Genomic DNA, 23,210 nt, shown 5'->3' with positions numbered 1-23,210 from the left:
AATCCAATTCAATATGAATTCGAGATATTCGAAAGCTTCCTGATGAAAGATCTGAACCAATACTAATTCAGTTGATTCAGTCCGGATCCCCTGTTCTATTTTCGTGTCCCATTATCTCTCCATTCGACACATAAGCAATAAATATAATGAATGTTAAGCCAAATTCGTAAAAGTCAAGCTCGAGAAACTTATAACCTGAGTTTCAGCGGATCTGATATTGACCAAATCATAACCCACTCAAAATAACGTTAATTGATTTAAGTGGCTAATTGAAATGAACACGAAAGAAATCGAACTACAACTGAACCCAAGGTCAGCCCGCATAAAAACGGAAAAGTTTAAACCATTATCGGAAATCAAATTGACTTTTCATTTACTTAAATTAATTTTGAGTTATATTTCCATTTAAGCAATATACTTAGTTACTTTCTTAAATCTATATTCACCATCTCTAAATTTTTTAAAAAGGTAAATAACTTTATAAATGAACAATAATAAGTCTTGCCAAAGACGGGTCGCAATTCGTCGAAGACGGGGTAAATATGACCCATTTAAGACGAAATATAACCAGAACGATTTTCTAAGCTATAATAGTTTATCGTTAAAATGGTCACATTTATCTCTTAAAATGCCAACATTTGACCTGTCTTCGAATTGTGACAAAAAGTGTCCGTCTTCAACAAAAAATTGTGATCAGTAAAATCATGTAGACTGGCCACATGAGATAGAATAATCATCTAGGGAGCTGATTCGAGGGAATAAAGTAATCGAGCACATGATGCTGTACAAAAGCCAACGTGAAAGAAAGAATATAGTTTATCATGAAGGGTCCAATACCTAATGTGATTATCATGTACACAATTTTTTTACTCCTAATTCTTATGACAAGGCTTATATGGACCAAAATTATCGGTATTGTAAGAGACCTAAATGGCTAAATGGCTAAATGTTACAGTACTTACTACTTACATCTTACAACTTATGCACAAAATGACTAGTAAAAGGCCTGAAGACTATCATCTCCCTATTAAGCTAAGCTTCTAAATGTGAAAATCGAAAAAAAAAAAAAAAAAAAAAAGTGACCAGTAGCAAAATAACCGAGTATTAGGTCAAGCATCACTTATACTAGCCTCGGCTTCTTCCAATAGGTCACCTTTTTCATGTATCAAATAATCACAAATCTCCAGAAGCTGATCTGCGAGGGGTGGGATACCTGGATTTCTCCCATCGTTGTACAAGTGAGCGTTAAAGGCAATTTGCCATACATCATGTCGGAATTCATCTCGATTCTTGTATTCCAAACGTCTGACCTTCTCTTTTATTGTGGCAAGGTCCATTGGGTATTCAACAACGTCAAGATAGTCGGGAGCCTCTTTCTTTGACACCGGTTTTTGGAAAAGATAAGAGACCTCGCGTCTTTCTTTCAGGATTTCAACAATTTCCTCCAATATATTTGCAAGGCCAACCTGTCAGCATTTTCGACCACAACTTAAATTTCATAATTTACACAGCAATATGCAGTACAAGACAGCTGCTGATACACTGATAATGAGCATATTGTCAAAGTGGGGCGGGCAGTTACAGAGTTCTTAATTAGTGAATGACAAATTCCAATATGAGGTGGTCTTAGAAGTTAGAACCATATATCCTAAAAATGGGGCGGGCAGTTACGGAGTTCTTAATTAGTGAATGGGGTATACACAGGTAGAGTTTCTGTTAGACGGAATGGTCTCACGTAGTCGTCACATTATAGTAACACAAGACCGTCGTGCGGAAGACTAACTGTATAAGTATATCTGGATGAATGAATGAATCAGTAACAAGAAAAGGATCCAATGAAGTATACCTCTCCCCCTCTACGCCGCTTAGAAGCCGGATTATAGCCCACTTCATACCTTCCTACTTCAACATTGATCTTCCTCTTAGCACTCCTGTCCCTTCCTGGCAACGTTCTGTTACTCCTCTTTCCCTGAAATCCCTCAAAGTAATCATCTCTTACTTCACTTGGTCTCTTCTTTTTAAACTTCTTGTTGGCTTTGCGGAGTTCCTCTTCTTCCCTTTCAATTCGAATATCCTCTTCATATCTTCTCAGATCGGCCAGTTTTTCCGCCTCATCTCTCATCCTCATTTCTTCTTCAAACAACCTCCTTGCTTGTTCTTCCTTTATTCGCTCTATATTTCTCTTTTTCTCTTCTTCCTCCCACATTCTTCTAGCCATTTTGGTATTCCTTGATGCTACTTCGCCTAAACCCATGGTTTCTTCCTGTCTACTTGAGCTAACAGAAGTCAAATCAATAATTTTCTTAGTCTTTCTGTAATCAAAATCAGCACCTTCCTCGCTCATCTGGTCTAAATTTATGACTTGATCCTTCTTAGGTTGCTTAATGGTAATTTTTTTGTGAAGATGATCTCGACTCGTGTCACTTGGAGGCCGTATAACAACGCTTAGCTTTTGAGATTCAATCTGCACATCATCAGGCTTTGTTTTATTGCTTACTATTTTAATAACCTTGGGAACCGCCTTATTACTGATTTCAGGATGTGGCGTTCTTGGTTGCTCGGAGCTCATAGATGGAACAAATGGAACTTTTTCAATAGCCTTATCTGAAGACGGATATATAACTTTTAGAACTTTGGTCTTCACAGTAGACTTTTCCCCTTCGGGATCTTCAACTTGAGGACTATTTGCAGTACTTCTAGGGATCGGTTTCTTGACAGGAATCCTCGACTGAGACGGAGATGGGTCCTGAATTGTAGGTGTAACTGCTTCAATCTCGACGTCAGTGTTACTCATTTGAGCATCGGGGTCCTCTCGATATTTGGGGCAATGTTTATTGGTCCGCATGTGGCCAAGCTATTAATAACATAAGAAAAATCAGTTCTCAATATCAAATATGCCTTGAAAATAGATAAATAGATGATTTTTAAGTACAAACCTGGCCACAGGCACCACAAACAAAACTCTCCCTGGCAGATTTCCTGTTATTGATACCCTGGACAGAAGCGGAGAAAGTGGACAGATATTAGAACCAGTCATCATTCATTTCAATAAATATTAACTGTGAGTGGCTTAGCCCCAGTGTCTACGGAAAAAGTGTATCTTTCTCCCAAAAGCTGGCGTTTATACACAATCACAATAGTTTTCACACAATTTAATGAATAGCAGCAAATATTGTAGAGAACTGATACTGACTGAATGCCATTCTATAAGGTACAGTCCATATAGACTATGCACACATATCTCAGGTTCAAAGTTTATCCTTACAGTGATGTCAGGTTAATCTTGCATCTCCAACTGGTTCGGCTAGATGTACAATTACTAGACAAGAATAATGCCAAGGCACCATAAAAATCATGGAATTCAGACAGATACAAGTTTTCTTCCCCAAAAATGAAGTGCAAAATAAGTTGAAGTTGCGATTTTATAAGCAAAAACGAATGTAAAGCATAATACATAAATGCTTCCCACAGTGCAAAGCATTATAAGCACCAGCCCCTTAAAAAGGCATGGTCTCTCACTGACAAACCAGGGTACGGAACACTTCAGCCTACAAGGCTACAATCACCGTGGCCTCATCATATAAAGAATCCATAAGTTATCAATGCTCAAAGGAGAAACAAAGAATATCAAACTGTTTGCTGTCCTACACTACCCTAGGCCGTCAATATCACCTGTTTTCATATGTAAGAGTCCACATAAAAGTATAAGATTGATCTAGGCACCAGGCCCACACCCACAATGATGAGAGAGCTTCGATCAAAAGCCCAAAGAAGGTTACACCTCAAAATCTTATATGCAATGGGAGTAGCAGCTCCGATCACCTCCTTTTTTTTAATTCAATGTGGGACGCACACATGGGCAGACCACATGGGAGCTGGGAGCTACTTTTAACTATGGAAGAGATCCTTAGAGGCATACAGTGATTGAAGTAAGACAGAAAATAATGAGACAGGACAACCACTTGTTCAAATAGCACACTCAATCAGATAAAGAAGCTCATTTACCACGGGATTATCAGACACTATCTTAATTTTTTTGTTTGAAAGATCCAAAGGCACTACTTCATTCTTCTTTCCAACTTTCGCCTTCTTAAAAATTGCCTTCTTCGACTGCAGTTTTTCAACCCAACACAAGAAAATGATGTCAGATTTTTTAACTTGGTGATGTAACAAAAGTTCATGACATAAGCTATTGATTCCAACAAAATAAATCCATATAAATGCTGGAGAACGATCAAAATAGTTTACTCCATACTCATTACCTCCTTCAAATTATCATTTGTCTTAGTGCCCAAGACATCATTAGGCACAGCAGTTCCATCAGTCTGCCTGACCATGGCGCTAGGTCTTTTGAGTGGTGTAGCATTTTCAACAACAAAAGGCCTTTGACCGCCTTGTATCAATCCAGCTGCCTCTCCACCAGGTCTGGTTTTCTTCTTTTTCTTCCACTTAGCACCATCGCCTGCAGATGACATCCTCTCATTGTTCAAGTACACACCAAGCAATCCCGATTTCAAAACACTTTTCCAGTTAAATGGAGTAGTAGGTTAATAGTGAATTACATCATCTGCTTCTAAAAGGGAGGGGGCATATACATAAGTATGAACCATCCATAAATAAGAGCAAACAATTTATTACTCCACATATTTATCAATAAGATAAGCAACAGCTTCAGAACTGAAACGTATAAAAAGAGTAAGCTCCATCGTGTAAAATGTTTTTAATAATATTAAGAATAACTATTGCACAAGGTCATGCATGCATTACCATCATCAATCGTATTCAACAAAAAAAAATTCAATATAAGACAAGAGCCTTCCACAAAGCATACCCTCTATTAGCATCCTGCATAACTCTGCTGCTTCAGCTGCTTCATCTTCCACCTCTTCTTCCTGCCGAATGTGAGGCGGATGCCGTCTCACTTTAAGCCCTTTAACTCCATCAGATTTGCAAATTTTCATTTCTAAGGTGCCCTCATCACCTTCTTCACCTTCTTCTGCGTCCAGTAGATTTTCAAGATCCCCAGCAAAAGAATCTAGGTCACTATTTGCTTCAGAATCACTCTCATTTTCAAAACCTTCAGCAGTCGAAAGAGACTGCATTTGTCGATCCCAGATGTCTTGACATTTTTCTCGAGACTGCTGCTGAAGTTGAAGGAATGACATTCGCTGGCCTCTTGCAAACTTGCTAATAGTTGTTGGATCAACCTTGACTCCAGAGGCAGCTTGTTCACTAGACAATTGGCGTATCAAAGCAATTCGATGCCAACGAGTTAATTTCCCTATTTGTTCCTCGGGAACGTTGAATTTCAAGAGAAGCTACAGATAACACAAATTAGAGACTGAGAAAGAATGAACAAAGATATAAAATCAACAAAGAGAGATAGGACCAAGAATTAGATTGGCCGATAGGAACGTGAACTTGTGAGTACAAATTACAGAATTAAAGCTTATGTCTGCCTACGGTCACACCAAATAATCACAGCTAACAGGAGAATACTGGCTGCCGCAGAGACAACAAGATTTGTAGAGATAAATGCCTTAAATGGGACTTGTCACCACATCTTAAAAATGGTTCCTCATCAGCCCTCATACGAAAATTGTCTTTACTTAAAAGAAGAAAAACACAGGCTTACAACTGTTACAAGTAGGCTGCTCAAACAATCATAATATTGTCACCTAATATCCTCGGTAGTCAAATGGCAATAGCATTAACAAAGCAGCAATGAACTGAAATAAATTAAAAACAAAAGATACAACACGACAAAGCTTCTAAGAAAGACCTCTTCATAAAACAAAATGCAATCAATAGAAATTCAAAAGAATAAACTAACCTCTCTTGCAGCTTCCATGCTCAACCTACGAAGATCAGCATCTGTTCCAGTGACAGTGGAACCCCGAGCAACAACCGGCTTTTTCTTCGCCAAAGCATTAGTTACTGGAGGCTTTGAAGCCATACGTACATAACTGAAGCCCAAGCCTCGACCTGATGGATCACCAACACCAGATATCTCTAGCCGCTCCACATTTCCTTTCTCCTGATTTCACATGGGTGCAATGAGAGAGATTGCATGAACATCAAATTATAACACACGTTGAGAAGCTAATATCCATTTTTTTTGGAAGTCCCGGAATCTCCTACACATAATGTTATTGCTTGGCTTGCCTACAAGGGTCAACTTGCAAGAGTTAAAATTATTGATAATCTCCAAAAATCGAGACACAAGAGCACTTATTTTTCCAGTTTCCCTACATGAAGCAGCTCTGGCCTCTGGCAAAGCACATAGCATGTATGGACATTAGACACCATGACTGCTCGTTGAAGTAGGAGATCTACTGGTTGAAACGTTTAGTTCGAACAAAGAGACCTATGTTTTGACTATGTCAAGCAGCCTTGGTGGTTGTTCCGTATGTAGGCGAGCATAAGAACAATAGGAGAATATTCAATGGTCATATATAGAGGCGAACCTAATAAAGAGACAAATTCAATTCATTCTCGCTTGATGCTTTTAGATTGCACAGGCTATACCTAGAATGTAATTTGGCTTAGATTTCTTTTTTGCTAGCCACAACATTATATAGGCCTTTAGGATTAGAGGTTTCGGTGAGCGGATGAATACAAAATATGCTAACCTAAAAAAACTACCCCCTCCATTCATATCCAAACACACCATTCACTTTTTTGACACCATTAGCGTAGAGAATCTTCGATATTTCTTGCACTATATAAGAAAAGATCTAGTTATGCGGGATCTTGTTTGATTCGTCTTTATAATTACAATAAGAATATCAAGCGTTCATATTTTTTTATAACGTAAAATTAAAGATATTTACGTTACAATTTGTGCATCGGCAAATGTGTAAAAGGGCAACGGTGTGTTTGGATATGAATAGAGGGAGTACATCTTTTAGTAAGTAATAGACTGGCTTTCCTCATCCTCAGAACAAATTTACAAATACTAGCTCGATCTATCGAATAAAGATGTGTGCAACGAAAATTCAAGTATTCAACTACCACAAAAAGCACCAAGAGTAATCTAGCTTACGGGAAAAAACTATAAGAATCCAAGGAAGAAAGACGAACGCAGCCAGTACACAAGGGTAAAGAACAAATCAAAGAGTTACCGACAGCTTCTACACAGCTGAGTAATATACATCCAACTAGCCATTCCTACACCATCCTCAATTTATAAAAGACCAACTCTCCCCTAAACCACGCCACTAATGATACCTTGTAATGAGTATGATTTGATAATTCAGATCACGCATGGAGTAAATAGCTTGAAATATGGACAGCAAATGAACAAACAGAAAACAGAAAGAGGAGTATAAAAGATAAAGCTGAAGGATGTTTGAAAGATTGAAAAATAAAAATAGTAACCGAGTAAAAAGGAAAAAAAAAACGACAACATTCAAGTAAATAAGCTATACCTGGCCAATACAGGCAACAAAATTGGCACTCAGGTTCCAAGGAGTTATCTGCATTTCTCTCTCTATATGTGATGCAGCAGCCAGCGCAATAGGATCACCTGGGAGCTGATTCATAGCAGATGAAAGGGCAGCTAATTGTGCTGGGGTAGTTAGATTTGCCAGCCTTGAAATTCCAAGCCGTTTGAGACGATAAAGACCAGCCTGCATGCTTTCATATGAACAGACCTGTATCAAAGGGAGAAACAAAATTTTAAGAGGTATAGAGCTTGAGAACTTGCCTAGAAAATAGGAATTTTTTAAAAAAATTTGAAAGAAAGTTAATTGTCAAATTGGCGTCCAACTAGGATTGGACAACCCAAACCAAGACTCAAACCATCTACTCCTCATTTCACCATAACACTACCCATTCTCTCAGCTACCCAGCTTGTCACCACCACACAATAACCATCGACATCATCGCCGTCAAAACCACCAGCACACCGCCATCAAAATCCTTAACGTAATCTCTACACACCTACAAAACGTCAAGTCTCGTGTTCACATAATCTTCTACTCATACCATACCATAACATAGAATATATCATCATTCTCAAATCACATTTTTATCATCAAATTCATTCAAACTTACATCAAAAGCAATTACTACAACGTTAAACAAATCTCAGTCCCTTCATAAATCAATCAATTACAACGAGGAACAAGGGCAGGAATGAAACAACTCTCAGTCCCACCATTTTCTTCAACGACATCGTATTCATTTTTGTTGTTGTCAAGAATTCTGGAGATTAAGGAGTTGGTGAGTATGGCTTGCTTTAGAGAGTAGAACAAGAGCAGGAATGAAATTGATGGGAAATGGAGAAAGGAGAAATGTGGCTGTTTTAAGTGCTTATTTAAGTGGTATGGCAAAGAGTTTTGACAGACCTATGGGAGGTGTGGTGGTGGTTTCGATGTCGGTGGAAAGGGCATTGTCGGAGGTTGTTGCATGGTGGTTGACAGGTTGGGTTGGCTAGTGTGGGTGGTGAGGTGGGAGGGGTTCCTTAATGAGTTGAATTTGGAATCGTTATCATTTTATGATGGGTTTGGCTGTAATGCATTGCTCCTTTGGTGTTCCTCTTTCAACGCCTAAATAAATAGGTTGAGGAGGGATAATGGTGGTGGTGTGGGAGGAGTCGTAGGGTGTGAAGGGTGGTGGACTGGTCGGGATGGTGGATGGGTGATGGTGCAGACGTGGGGGAGGAGAGTGATGATTTGGTGGGGTGGGCAGTTGTGGGTGGTGAGGGGGGAGGAGTGGTGGTGAGAGTATGGGTAGGTATGGTGGGGTGTGGAATGAGGATTATAGGAATTTGGTTTGGTTTGGGATTGTCCAATCCTAGTTGGACCCCAAATTGACAATTAAGTTTATTTTTCAGATTAATAATGGAACATGACAACAACATTTACCGCAAATTGCGGGGCAAGGGGGGTCGGATGTACGCAGTCTTACCCTTGTGCTAGCAACACAAAGAGACTGTTTCCAAATGACCCAAGATGACAATTGCGTCGAAAACTACATCGGATGACTGGTACTTCACAATAGAAAGAAGAGCAGTCACTTTAGTGAAACTACAAATACAACAACAACATTACCCCAGTGCCTCAATGGCTCCCGCAAATTGCGGGGTAAGGGGGAGTCGGATGTACGCAGCCTTACCCTTGTGTTAGCAACACAAAGAGGCTGTTTCCGGATGACCCAAGATGAAAATTGCTTCGAGAACTGCATCGAAGGACCACTACTTCACAAGAGAAAGAAGCGCAACCACTTTACTGAGCCATTTTGCTTTATTCCATCATAATCCAGAACCAAAGAGTAATGAATCTTTGGCTCCATTGGAAATATGGGAAAATTTAGTGAAACTACAAATAATTGAGAAAAAAAGACTGACAAATATGAGAGCTAAGAAAAGGGTTGAATTATCTTCACATTTACCAGCAAAATTTTCAGAAGTTGCCTGCCTCAATTTTAGAACCCAACCAATTGTTAACTCTTATTGACAGGAAACTCAAGAAGCAAAAAAATGATGTCGTGCAACTTCCTAAGAGTGTCCAGTATCAATTACACCTAAAATGACCAAGACATGCCTCCAAACTTGGCGAAAAACCATAAGTGCCGAATACAAAAAATAAACGCTTAGTAGATGATAAGCATTATTAAGACATTCCCATTGGCCAAAACCACTGTGGTAACTGTTGAAGAATATATGGGGTGTAGGTCGTGTAGCCATAACTCAATGGTCCCGCAACCATATAACTTCCTATAAATCAGGTTAAATCCTGACTTATCATCATAAACTTTTTTACAAGCACTTGTGATCATAAACTACACAGACATTGTGCTCGGAAACAGAATATAATAATGTCATTAAGAGAAGCTCGTGACAGTTTAAAACCGAATATATTTAAGGACAACAATGACTTTAAAAGCCTTAAGCCACACTACATAAAACAGCTTGAATATAAGAAAATAGGATACTCACTGTTTCTGGTTTCATCATCTTTCTAAGCTCCTCCTCTGATGGTATGTGGAAATTACGTCTCATGACCCATTGAAGACGCCCATTTGGCCCTTTCTGCTATAAGAATTCAACAGATCATAAACAGAATGCCAATCAACTAATTCTTTCAAAAAAAAATATAATACAGAGCAGTTCGCAACAGACGTAGATGTCAACAAATTACTAACACAGAATGACACACATCCTGATGAGATAAGTACCTGCAAATCAGCACAATGTTTCAACCTTTTACGAAGAAAGTGCTCAGCAACATTAGGAAACATTGCAGACAATTCAGCAGCATGGATACAAGGGGGCATGCTTCGTTTTTGAGCAGCACGAAACTCACGGTACATATACACTAAAAGCCTATTCCACAAGTAATTTTGAAGATTCTTTGAACCGGGAGGCATGACTTCAATCAGTGGCTCCTGCAAGCAGCATTTAGCTACAAATTAATATCGAATGACCATGAGCCCACAAGCATAGCCTTAAAAAGAAGCATTGAATTAGAACTGTGAGCGGGAAGGTTGCAACGCGAAAGGATAACTGACTACGGTGTTTAGAAAGCTGACTGAATAGCACTGGTAATACCTGCTGACCAACAACGTGAATATTATCAATGCGTCGTATTGATAACTTTCCCTTCGACGAACGAACCAATAAGTAGTCAGTTGAAGCAACCCTATGACGGAATACTGGTGCTTTATACATTTCTGTCTCGAGGCTAGATTGACTACCACCAGGTTTTACCTCTCCAAGAAATGGAGATTTGTCAGCAGGTTCAAGTGTCACAACCGTCCCCAAGCCACTATTGCCACTCCGTAACAAATCACCATTTTGATCATCTGAAGATGATTTTTGATAATATGTGTACAATCTTGCACCCATCCCAGGATTCCCTAACAATAGAGGCCTCTCCTCACAATATCTGCAAAATAGAAAAGATGTTTTGGAATTATTGCCTCCGATTGAGAGATGGTGAAGACACAAGGCAAACTGTTCCATGAGTCAATGACATAATCAAAATATTGAGCATATCATAAGATTCTTAAAAAATACTTAAAGTATATATAAACAGAAGATCTTGACAAAAAGAATCCTTCTGAAAGCAGGAACCACCTTTACAACCCACTACCTGCATTGCTACAACCTTTCTAAACCAGATAGCAAAATGCCAACCATCTTTATTCATAATCTCGTCCCTCTCAAAAGAGGGATCCCCTTAACCCCACCCACTTCCCCCACCTCCCTTCAATGATAAACTTACCTAGAGAAAAGGAATCAATTGCCAGCAAGAACCTAATTAAGAATCGTCCGGTAATGCTAGAGCCATTTTATGAGTACATTTAACTTCATTGATTACTAATAGTGAATTAAAGACCACCTCATACCAAACTGTGCACAGTTGGAGGGTTCCCCCTCACGTTGGAAGGAATTAGTATAATTGCAGAGTTGAACAGTGAACACATAGTAGATGATGGAAAGCACTAAGGCAGAAATATGGAAATTGGCAGATGATTCAAAGCAAGGCCAATGCCAGTGTACAAAGATCACGGTATTCTATTCAAATAAATAATTTCGTAAATAAACCACTCAAAGAAACTAATAAAAGATGAAGAAAAACAAAGCAATTCATCTTGGCTCTGGTATTTTGGACAAGCACCAGATAATACAATGAAGGCTATGAAGCTAGGAGTAAATCCCTTTACTTACTCCATTAAAAACACATGTCCATCCCTAGCTGAGAGGTCAGATTTCTTCTTAAAAGCCCCAGGTGGACGCAAGGACTTCTTCTCATTGGAAAGCATATGTGCCATAGGTAACACATGTATTTTTGTGCGGACAAGATAGAGCAGAGAATTAGGCAGGATATTCTGTTCAGCAAAAGTTTTCTCATCCTCAAGCTCTTTCCCAAAGTAATATATTTTGACAGCTTCAGTCAAACTAAAATCTGTGCAAAATAAAGCACCAACAATTAAAAGTCGACAGCATATCAACTTTCATATGCTTAAAAGAAGTATAGAAGATGTCAGCTCACCAAGTTTCTTAGAAGCCTTTGCTTTGAATGAAGTAATTGTCTCCTCAGCATCCACATAGATCTTGCTCCCGCTGCTGCCTAGACTTTTCAGTATAACCTTCATGGGTCCTTTGGCAGGCAGCTTTGCAAGCTCTTTCGCTGCCACCTCGTTGCCATAAGGATACCACTTGGCCTTTGGCCGATGAAAATTAGCAACCTCCTTGCTAAAAGTCAGCGATAAAACCAAAGGTCAGAGAAGATAATAGTATTACACGGCATCCACCTAGGAAAGAAATTTTCAATAACCTCACTGCCAAGGGAATACCAGATGAGAAAGAAAAATAAAAAATGTGAGGCAATTGGAATTTCCACCTCGACACGCAAAAAAAGAAACAAATTCACCATCACTTGTAACTATGAACTCCTTTTTTATGGATAAGTAAGATATATTATTATTATTATTAAAGTGGAGTGGGCAACCACGTACAAAAAGATATCATAGAGGCGACACTCATCTAAACAAAAAGACATCCTGTATGGAAGCTCATATACAAAAAGAGATGGAAAATATGCTCTCAAACTATTATGGGTAATCATATCTACAAAAAGAAGAAAAGACGAGTTTTGATTTTGGTGAAGCATATGGCTCCAAACATGTAACAGCTTCAAATAATGGAACTTGGACTCTTGATGTGAAGAGGAAACATTATCAAAAATACGATGGTTCCCATTCAATCCAACTGCACCACAAAATAACCTAAGGAACAATCTTCCAAACTTGAGCAACCAAACCTTTTTTTTTCATTCAAGTGCACCAAATAGCCAGGGAAACGACAAAAATAGGTCTATACAAAACATGGATCGCATAAAGTGAGAATCCCCATTAGTTAGATGGGGATATTCTCTCTCTTATGAAACAAATGCTGCAACTGGAAAATTAAGAACCAGAAATACAATCATGCAAATTCTGATCTAGGAAGGCTAATTATGGCATTAGATTGATTATTTATAAAAAGAGTGATGTTCAGGACATTATCTTTCAACTAAGTATAGTGTACTGTGCAGTGTGCACCCATTTATTCTCATTGATGTTTGGGAGTAGACCTTTTGTCTTCTCTTTTCTGATGCATATTATGTTTGCTCCAACAAAAACATATATACCAGATAGCTATATCTTGGTACAGAATTAAAGGTGTCGTCAAATCAAACACCTTGTCTTCTCAAAGTAAATTAACCGTCAAAAGCAGAGAATCCTCTAGATTAGCAAGAGGAAGGGAAGACTTGACAAAGCTGACTCAAGAAAAGAGGGAAAAGGAGAGGTACGATCTCAGCTTAACACATCTTGTGGGGAAGCTGAAAATTATTTTGTACTATGCCCCCATCCTTCAATCCTGACCCAAGCCCTCATTTGTTTCATCCTCTCCTTAGACCATCGTCTCTCATTATTATATAATCAAAATTCTACATTCTCTCCTACTTCAATAAACCAAGATTTTGAATCACAAAGCTATGCAGATGCTGGCTCTTTGTAGATCTTTATATTAATATTGACTCATAAAGCAGACAGCTCTTTGTAGATCTTTATATTAATATTGACTCATAAAGCAGACAGCATAGGCAACAAAAGTTATTTCAACACAAATATAGTTTCTTACTTGCTTAGCTTTGGTTTCATTGTTTGCAGTGTCCACGCGGGAATCGAATGCAAGATTTTCACACCATGGGCAGTTCGTTTCTTAGAGAGTGATTTCACTTGTGGGGAAGTTCTTCTATCAGAGTAATATATGTCATTGGCAATATTGAATTGCCCACCCGATGATGCCACATGACCAGGAAGCCCAAAAGCACCATCACCAATTTTTCCAGTCCGCGCTGTGACCACTGCCCCAGCATGAACACGAAGATGTTCATATTCTTTGTTGTCTAAAATTTCAAAGAGCATATGCTCATCTTGAAGATCAAGGATCAGCTTTGACTTAGCAATAGGCTTCTCAGAGTCCCAAATGATATTCTCAATCCAAGATCCTTCCACCAAATCCTTGCTCTGCAAAGTAAGATGTTTAAAACGCTTCATGAAGTCAAGATTTTGACTCTCCTCGGTTGCAAGCTCTTTCCTTGGAGAAAGATTTGAAGAACTCATAACCAATCTAGACTCCAGCCTCAAGAGTTGAGGATGATGAAGGGTCTTTGAGTAACACGTATTGGCAAAGGTAGACAGATCTCCAGAGTCAAAAGGCTCAACCGCGGAGGCACACAAAGCAATGAGAGTCCCAGTATCTTTCCCATCAATTTCACTTTTAACATCAGAAGAACGATAGCCAGGTTTGGAGGTGATTTCTCTCTCTTCACAAGCATCTACTTCAGAATCTATTCCAGATAGTTCCAGTTCACAAATCTCCGCTGAATTCTCGGTCACGGCTGGAGAATTTCCCCAAACAATATTATCTTCCCAGTCCTGCTGATCAAGTGAGTAAAACTCCTTAGACATGCATGACTGCCATTCAACAGAAAAATCAAAGGCCGAATCCTTTCTCATAGGTTCTGCACTTAGACAAGAGTCTTTCCTCTCATCCCGGAAAGCAGATTTCCCACTAAAAGGATCAAACTTAACGAACTCTGAATCGTCATCCAATATTGTTTTTTGTTCAGCTGACGCGTCCACTAAAGGCTTTTTGGTGGAAAAAACTTGGCAAGATCCTTTAAGGAATGCCTCCTCATCTGCTTCGAGCATGACTGACGTATCAAGAGAGGTATATTTATCTGAGAAAAGAATAATGGGTCACTAACAGTAATCCAGTCACAACAGAAGTAACATATAACTTGAGAACGACTCCAGTTCCTTCGGAATTAGACCATTGAAGGAACTAGACCATTTATATAAGACAAATAGGAAAGCAAATCTATGCCCAGCCATTGCAGAAAACAACTAATAGAACAAGAGCTTTGCAGCAAGATACGAACAAGAAAAGTAGATGTGAAAAGAAAACCTAAACGTGTTATTAACAATTATCATTCAGGTCCTAACTGATAAACACTAGGCAAAACAAAGTACCTTTAGAAACAGAATACTTATGTCCCCTTCCTGCAGCCTTCTTTAAGGGCTCACTGACACCAAATATTTCAGAGAAACGCAAAACAGGCATCCCATTTTCTACACATAACACAGGGAGTGGTGTTATGCTTCTCCGATCCTCGGCACTTTCAGAAAGAGAAGATTCCTCCTGATGAACAGTGAAACAGAACTTAACTTCGCTTGAAACAATGTATAAAATCAGCTCATCATCTACGGAGCACTGAAACTTTAAGTCAAAACACCACGCACAAGCATATGTAGTAGACAGAAATCAAATTACTGTGCAAAAAATACTTTTAGCACATAATAATACTGAAGATAATCACAAACAAGGCAACAAGCACAAGATAGTGAATCCAGCTCAAAGGAAAATATAGTTCTCAAGGGATACCAATAATAAATGTGCTGGTCCTATCACATTGCTATACGGAAAAGAGAGTTAATTTGTTTTCGGGGGACTGTGTGTTCTAAAAGCATCGGAGGACAAAGTGTCATAACTCAAAATTACAAATTATCACAAATCCGTGGAGGGTGACCGAGGGCAAGTCTGGTTAGCACGTGGGCAAGGCTGCACATTGAGCTAAGCTCCCATCAGGTATCTTACCTACGAAGGAAGAAAAGTCAAGTGCTACTGAGCGAGGAAAAACCAGACTTGGCCTATACAACTTTGAAAAGCTGATTTTGAACTTTTGACACGTAGAAGAAATGTCCACAAAAATATGATTAGTCCTATCAATCCATAAACATCAAATAGCTAAAGGAACTATTTTCCAATCTTCGTTAATCCTAACCTTTCTATATCACTCTTCTTCAAACAAACAAAACAGACCATCTTTAGCTTTACGAGAATGAACCCAATTCAAGCCAATAAGAGAAACAGGATAAATGCCACAACGCCAAGAACTAAGGGCAAGAGAACAAAAGGGAATCAATGGGATTTTTGTCCATACAACATAAGAAAATTTTGGGGACAAACTGTGGTTTTCCTCTTAAGCATATATTATATCCTATGCTGCTACTGCCAAGCAAACAAAAAAGACGGGAGGCATTAAGGGAGCCTTTCACACAAATTTAACTGATTGAGAAGCCAACAAAAGTAGGTTTTATTCGATCATCATCGAAATTCTTCACAGAGAAAAGCTTATGCAACCAAATCAACCTGTTCTATTTGGGGACAGGCTGACCTTTACACCATCAGACCATTCAAGTGCAGAAAAATGACAATATAATTTAACTTCTTATCCTTTTTCCTACGATAATTGAATTTCTCATCCTTTTTTCAAAAGCATTTAATTTCTCATCCCCATTCCTACTAGCTCTCCCAGCTTACATTTATACAAACATATGAAAAGCTTAACAAAAACTGAAAGTTAAAAGTCAAAGTGTAATTTGCTCCGGATCACCAGCAGCCACACAATCAAAAAGAAGATATGTAATTAACAAGTAAACCGGCACACTCTATAATAGACATCAATTGTACCTCGATAGAGCCGGCGAAACCCGCAGAAAAATTTGTTTGATCCACGCCAGAAGACAACTTTTTATCAAAAACGGTAACACCATCCTCAGGCTGCACGACTGATAATCAACTTTCAATTGTAAGTTTAGGAAAGTATGAAAAGTGAAAACCAAAAGATTCAACCATAAAACAAATATATGGGGGAGTCTTCAATACTGGTAACAAGATCCTCTTATGAAATTCAGGCTCCAGGAATTTCAGAGGCTTTTTGGTTCAGAGTATAGAAAAGATAACAACAACATTACACAGCACCTCAATGGCTCCCGCAAATTGCGGGGTAAGGGTGGTCGGATGTATGCAGCCTGACTCTTGTTTTAGCAACACAGAGAGGCTGTTTCCCCATGACAAGAACTGTGTTGAAGGACTACTATTTCACAATAGAAGGCAAATTGCGGATAAAGGAATGAAAATGAGAAATTGCAGGAAAGGAATTCCTACAAGAAATTATTTGTTTTGGTTTGGTTAACTAAGAAAATCATTCTGCAGTCCCACCCTAGTCCTTCCCTCCCTGCCTCTCCTTTCGAGATCCAACTCACTCATAAGCCCAAGCACCCACAAGCCACAACACAGCCATTGTCACCTTGGTACCATATCCCTTACATATATTCGATGCCGGTACCAGAGTCTCCGCCTCTCCTAAACCTTACACCAAAGACCCAAACATAGAGATAAATGGAGTTGGACCAAAGTTCAAAGTGGTGATAGGTAATTATGTAGCATGCACTATTTCTCACTTCTGACCTTCCGACTTCGGTCTTCCCACAAACTCCCTTTGTATGTGAACATGGAGGCCAGAGAGGTTGGTTTTCAGGACAATACGGTAGTGGACGTGAGGTTATAATAAATTAATAATGAAGTAACTAAGAGGGTGCTGGGATACTGACATGTGGATAAAAAGGCAGCTGCTAGAAGTAGCAAGGTGGTGGGATTACGGTGATTGGAAACTGTTTGTTACCGGGAGGCTTCTTTCTGGCTGGGGGAGTCCAATGAACGGTGATTGTAATGTTGAACACTTGAACAGAAAGCGGGATTTACAGGGTAAAAAAAGGCGTTATTTGAGAATTTTTGAAGATTAGGATTTAGGAACAAGAAATGCTGATTCAAAGGTCAACACTTTGAATTTCCCAACCAAATGCCCTTCTACATTAATGCATAATGAATAATCACAACTCGAGCACACCCTTTCCGCTTAAACTCCATCACTTTCATGAAAATGACGAGAGTATCCTCGGTACTTTTATGTAGTTTAGTTTAAAATATGGTTAATGATGCCCAAAGATGCCAAAAACACATAAACACTGCTGTGAGTTCTGTAACAACCTGGTACTGCACTTTCTTGGTTGGCTGAATCATTATGCACCAGCTCAGGTATATCTCCATCCCCTGTGTTTGAGTTAAATCCAATCTGAGGAAGAGTTCCAGCTTCAGACTCGTGGACCACACCCTCGTTATTTTTGTAGTCATCACCACCTTCATCATCGTCATCATCATAATTTTCATCATCAAAGACAGATGATACTAAAGCTGTTGCTGATACACCAACAGACACAAAATCATTTTTTGGCATCAAATGATCCTCCTCAGTAACATTCTCAGTCTCTGGACCCTCATATTGCTCCTCAATATCTTCATAATCAACTGCATCTTCAGCCTTTTCATCATAATCTGGTGAAAGAAGTGGCATTGTCAATTAATAGGACATATTATATCTATGGCAATTAAGTAGACAAATAATGAAATAAGTAGAGCATAGCGCAAAGAACTCTTAGGCGCACCATCAGTGCCCATGGCCTATAGTGACAACATACACAATGCCTACGGGACCCTGCAACTGTGGATACCGTGTGCCCGTTCACTAGTAAAACGACTTTATGTCCCAAAATCACCGGTTTGAGGTTGGGTGGGCGGGAGTTCAGATGTACTAGTCTTACCCCCTACACAAAGTCTCTCTTTCTGGATGGCCACAGAAAATTGCATCTAATGACGGCTACTTCAGAATAAAAGCAACTCGTGCATATGTCTACACAAAGGTTTCTTATAAAATAAAAGCAAATCATTCACAGTGGCTTTCCCAAGTTTCACACGTAACAGATCCCAAGAACCAAAGAAAGACATAAGAATTTTACCAGCATAATAAAATATTTAATCAAGTCCAGTAAAATTACTTACGATCTAATAGCCAAGTAACATAATTTCTAAATTCCAGAGACGTCATGAAAGAAGAAAGGGAGAAAAAAAAAAAAGTGGCACATTACATATATAATAACAGAAATTACATATGAAATCAGTATGTCACCTTCTACACCAAGAGTAGCAGCTGGAGTCTCAGGAGATTTTCCTGACAGCTAAGAAAGGTAAACTATTAGTATCCCAAATGAAAAACAACACTCTAGCCCTAAGCTGGAAATACATGTGAGAGAAATGATAGCTATACATCGATGTCAACGAGAGATGGTCCAAGTGTGCCAGCCAGCCCATCAATATGCTCTTTTGCATCCTGCAACATCAAAGAAAGCAGCGTAAGAAAGACCTCACAGAAACATCCGTGCACAAGCAGGAAAGTGGCTGAACACTAGCATCCAAGAAAAAATACACCAACGCCAATATTTACCCAATGCCTCAAGGACTACTACATATAGCAGGATAAGGTTGCCTATGAACTTTACACAACCTTGCCTCTATGTTAACAACGCATAGATGTCATTTCAAGATGACCATAAAGAAAATGGCGTCAATCAATAATTGCACCAACCGACTGCTACTTTAGAAGGAAAAAGCAGTGCAGCCACTCTAGTGACCCATTTTACTTTATTCCGGCATAATCCAAAACCTAAGATACTTCAAACAATGATCCAAGTATCCAACCCATTAAAATATCAAAAGGACAAGGTACCTTATCAAGGTAATCAACTTCAAGTTCACCAGAATTGTCAACATTTCCAAACATAAAACCCAGCAGGCGACTGCCTCCACCCGCTTCCTCGTACTCTTCATCATCATCTACCAAAATAGTAAACACATTAAACAAAAACCGTAAAGGTGCTAAGATAAACCATGTAAGGAAAAATTCTAAGAATCCTTCAAGTACAACAGAAACATTACCCTTGTGTCTCAAGGGCTCCACAAAAACGGAAAGGGGTGGTCCAATGTACAAAACCATATATTTGTGTTACACAAAGAGATCTTCCATAACTCGTAATGAACATACGTCGAAACTTGAAAGTGAAAGAAAAAAAAAAAAACAGATTCCTATGCATAAAAATGCAACATGATTCAGCTTTTACTGCTCTTTCATCCCAAGTATTGCTATCAATGATTTCATTTTTAAACCGATGATGATGATATGATAATGATAACCAAACCTTTCTCTATTTCTCCTTCAAACCCATGCTTTACCACTGCGCCGCCGTCAACCGTCGTCATCTTTCGCCGTCTTGGACCGCCGCTCTTCCAACAGTAGTTGGGTATTTTTCAAAAACCCTAGATTCCCAATTTAATTTGATGGTAATTGTTAATTTAAGGGTAGGGTGGTTGTGAGGTGTTGTGAAGGTGGTCGTAGGGTGGATGTGCGAGGTCTGTGAGTTGGGCGAAGGTGATTGTGGCGGTGATTTTTTGGTGGCGGTTGATGGCAGTTGTGGTGGTGGTGGTGGTGCTGGTGGTGATGGAATGGTGACGGGGAATATAAATAGCAGGTCACTTAATTTGTGTGAGCAAAATTGACTTTTGTGATTATATACATGGGTTAGGGTTGGCCGGTTGGATGAGTAAGATTGTAAAAGGTAATTAATTACGAGTAATTGACTTTTGTGATTACAAGGGTTGGCTGGGGAATATAAATTGCCGGTTGGATGAGTAAGATCCTAAACTAAATTTCCTTCTCAGTTCAGAACTCACTTAATGTAACCTACTGTTCTAAACGAAAACATATGTCTAGGTTTTCAGGGAGGATGACAATGACGATGATGCGCTAAAACAGTCCATTAAAAAACACTCCATTTATTCCTAATTTACCCTACTACATTAAAATTTGGGTTATTTAACGGGAATTATCCAAACTATACCTCCTCTTCCCATATTAACCCATAATATAATTTAACTCAGCATAATCTCAGGTACGCCCACATTTTTCTTACAACGCACCGGATAACCGGCTACATATTGATCAGGTCACACTCAAGTTAAAAAAAAAATTCTAAAATCATCTCCCTCCATCGTCACCCACTATAACTTCTTCATCACCAACCCATGGCAAAATTATAACCCCTGGCATCATCAAACCATAACAAAAAAAATCTATACTTTATTTCTGCTTATGAATCTCCAATTGCAAGCTTCCTATTACCTCCTCTCTTCTTTTACATCAAGCCCTAATTTCCCATCTACTTTTCATCATATCCCGAATAATTAAAATTGAATGACTCAGATTTGTAATTAAACAAATAAACTACAATTAGTCAGTCGAGATGTACAGTGAGCTCGTATTCAATTAACAACATTAAATCCTACCTCTTACAAAAATTTAGACTTGTAAATAAAGATTGCAAGATCATTAAATTTGCCTTTTGCAATCCGCCAAACAATAACTTACTGAACTTGTGCTTGGGTTTGTGCAAATGTAGTTGAGGTTCACTTTTTTCAATTTCAAAACAACGGAAATAATCCATTGAAATACCCAGATTATTTTGTAAACCCTAGAAATTATTCAAGAACTCTTGAATTCATGTCACCCAAATGTTGTGATTTGTTTCCTACTTACAAGAATTTATGGAATAACCCATAAAACTTACATGAATTACATCGGCAAAACATCGAGTCCATGTTCAGCCACTACAAAACCTAACGGTAACAAAATTGCTAAATCAAGCCTATGGGAATAACCATTAATTACCAAAAAAATCCGTCGAATCAAAGCCTAACTTAACATAACGCATAACAAAGCATCCAATTACAAACTAAAACGCAAAATTGAGATAAGTGCAATTAAAGCTGTAAAATTTCAACAAGTATACCTAAATCGCGGTCTTCGTGAGAAGCACTCACTGATTCAGAACCCATAGACGAACGCACTGTAATCAGCGTAACCCTAACACGAATGAAACCGGTGGTTTATGAATTCGACCTCAAATTCATTGAAACGAGCGTAATTGCGGGTGTCGTAAGTTGAAGGTTTCAATTAACTGAAACATACGATAAATTTGCGGAATTGTGTGTTTTTAAGGTTTAGGGTTGGGGCTTTAATGGCGGACGAACAGACATAGGAATGGAGGTTCGATTGAATATGGAAGGAATTGTAATTGTAATTATACAGTAATTTGCAGAGAAGTGGAAGATAGTTTTGGCTCTGATTGGAGTTCTTTGTCGAAATATGATTCTCCTCCTTCCCTCTTTTATAAGGTCTCATCCCCTAAAACAACAAAAATAAATTAAATTAAAAAAAGTATTGATCATTCAAGTACATGATTTACTCGTAGATAAATTACACAATTACCCCTTTTATTACTTTCACCCCCTCTTTTTCTTCAAAATAAAATAAAATAAACTGCAATTGGGTGGTCGACCGGTCGGGGCGGCAGTGGGTTGTGCGTTATGTGTTTGTGAGTTTATTTTATTTTTTTCAAAAAATAAAATAAACTCACAAACACATAACGCACAACCCACTGCCGCCCCGACCACCCAATTGCCACCGCCCATCCACCGCACCACCCTCATCAGACTCGCAGTCGCGCTTCTTTAAAACCACCCATCACCCCTCACCAGACCACCGCCCTTATCGTCATTTCGCCCTCACCGGCCCCCGTATCGTCATTCGATCTATGTCGTACCACCCTCGCGTCGCCACCGCTAAGGTTAATTGTCGAGCTTTGCCTCTAAAAGCCTACTTTGTGAAGAATAAACATGCCGACAATCAATAAAATGTACATTCTGAAGCAAGAGTTTACGTCATTTATAGGTCAAAGAAGCTTATTTACTTAATAATGATAATGACACCTATATGCATGCACGATCAATCAAACAATTATTACCAGCATGAATCAAACCTTAATAAAAAATGAAAACCCTAATTGAAAAGATTAACTATAAAATCAACTCAATCCAAATAAAACTAATGTAATTTATAGGTAAAATGATGAAGTACTTTAGTGTTCGGCATTAGAATTATAATCTTAATTAAAAAAATTGTGAGCAATTTGATTTTATTTTGGGGAAGGAGAAGAAAGAGTATTGGGTACTTTTTGACAACAAAAGGGTAGAGCAATCCATTATGAAAAAAAGTCCATGAATGACTAAATTATGTACATGAAAAAGCAATGATGTAAATAAAATAATTATCTCGACACGAAAAAACTACACGAAGCCCATATAATTTTACTGTGTTGGAGTCAAAAGCGTTGTAAATTTGTAACTTATATTTATTTAAGGGAAATTTGTGTTTTACCACCTATTATATTCCACTTTTTACAATTTACCAATCAGTGGTGAAGATAGGGGGCTAGCAGGGGCGGTTCTCCTCCCCCCCGGCGGATGAAATTTTCGAAATTTTTAGTTAAATTTTTCGAAATTTTTTTGAGTGCACCCTGTAAAATTAGTCGTTCATCGCTCTAAAAATATTCGCCCCCCTAAATTCAAATCCATACTC

At 38.6% G+C, this 23,210-nt stretch overlaps 1 protein-coding gene across 2 annotated transcripts; it reads right to left on the bottom strand.

Moving 5' to 3' along the window:
* Nucleotides 1-803: 803 nt before the first annotated feature.
* On the bottom strand, nt 804-21,977 carry LOC141618843 (transcription initiation factor TFIID subunit 1). 2 transcript variants are annotated; one of them, XM_074435911.1, is made up of 21 exons: nt 21,583-21,977; nt 19,467-19,573; nt 19,008-19,070; nt 18,870-18,918; nt 17,894-18,238; nt 16,535-16,632; nt 15,034-15,202; nt 13,637-14,741; nt 12,003-12,205; nt 11,678-11,915; nt 10,556-10,892; nt 10,183-10,392; nt 9,944-10,036; nt 7,431-7,655; nt 5,834-6,037; nt 4,832-5,318; nt 4,263-4,462; nt 4,006-4,110; nt 2,937-2,993; nt 1,847-2,854; nt 804-1,466 (listed from the first exon to the last, which is right to left on the bottom strand). In XM_074435911.1, exons 1-21 carry the CDS (start codon nt 21,626-21,628, stop codon nt 1,110-1,112), a joined length of 5,706 nt encoding a protein of 1,901 aa, XP_074292012.1. In that variant the 5' UTR covers nt 21,629-21,977; the 3' UTR covers nt 804-1,109. The 2 variants fall into 2 exon arrangements, with proteins under 2 accessions (XP_074292012.1, XP_074292011.1); XM_074435910.1 differs by having other exon boundaries at nt 9,944-10,039; nt 21,583-21,933.
* Between the last annotated feature and the right edge of the window lie 1,233 nt (nt 21,978-23,210).

Source organism: Silene latifolia, chromosome X (genome assembly GCF_048544455.1).
Source record: "Silene latifolia isolate original U9 population chromosome X, ASM4854445v1, whole genome shotgun sequence".
Lineage (NCBI taxonomy): Eukaryota > Viridiplantae > Streptophyta > Magnoliopsida > Caryophyllales > Caryophyllaceae > Silene > Silene latifolia.
This window is presented reverse-complemented; position numbering and strand designations above follow the sequence as displayed.

Coding starts and splice junctions, on each gene's coding strand:
- LOC141618843 (XM_074435910.1), bottom strand. CDS start 21,628: ATGGGTTCTGAATCAGTGAGTGCTTCTCACGAAGACCGCGATTTAG. Junction 19,071..19,466: donor AAGTTGATTACCTTGATAAG/GTACCTTGTCCT, acceptor TTGATGTTGCAG/GATGCAAAAGAGCATATTGA. Junction 5,319..5,833: donor GCATGGAAGCTGCAAGAGAG/GTTAGTTTATTC, acceptor TGTTATCTGTAG/CTTCTCTTGAAATTCAACGT.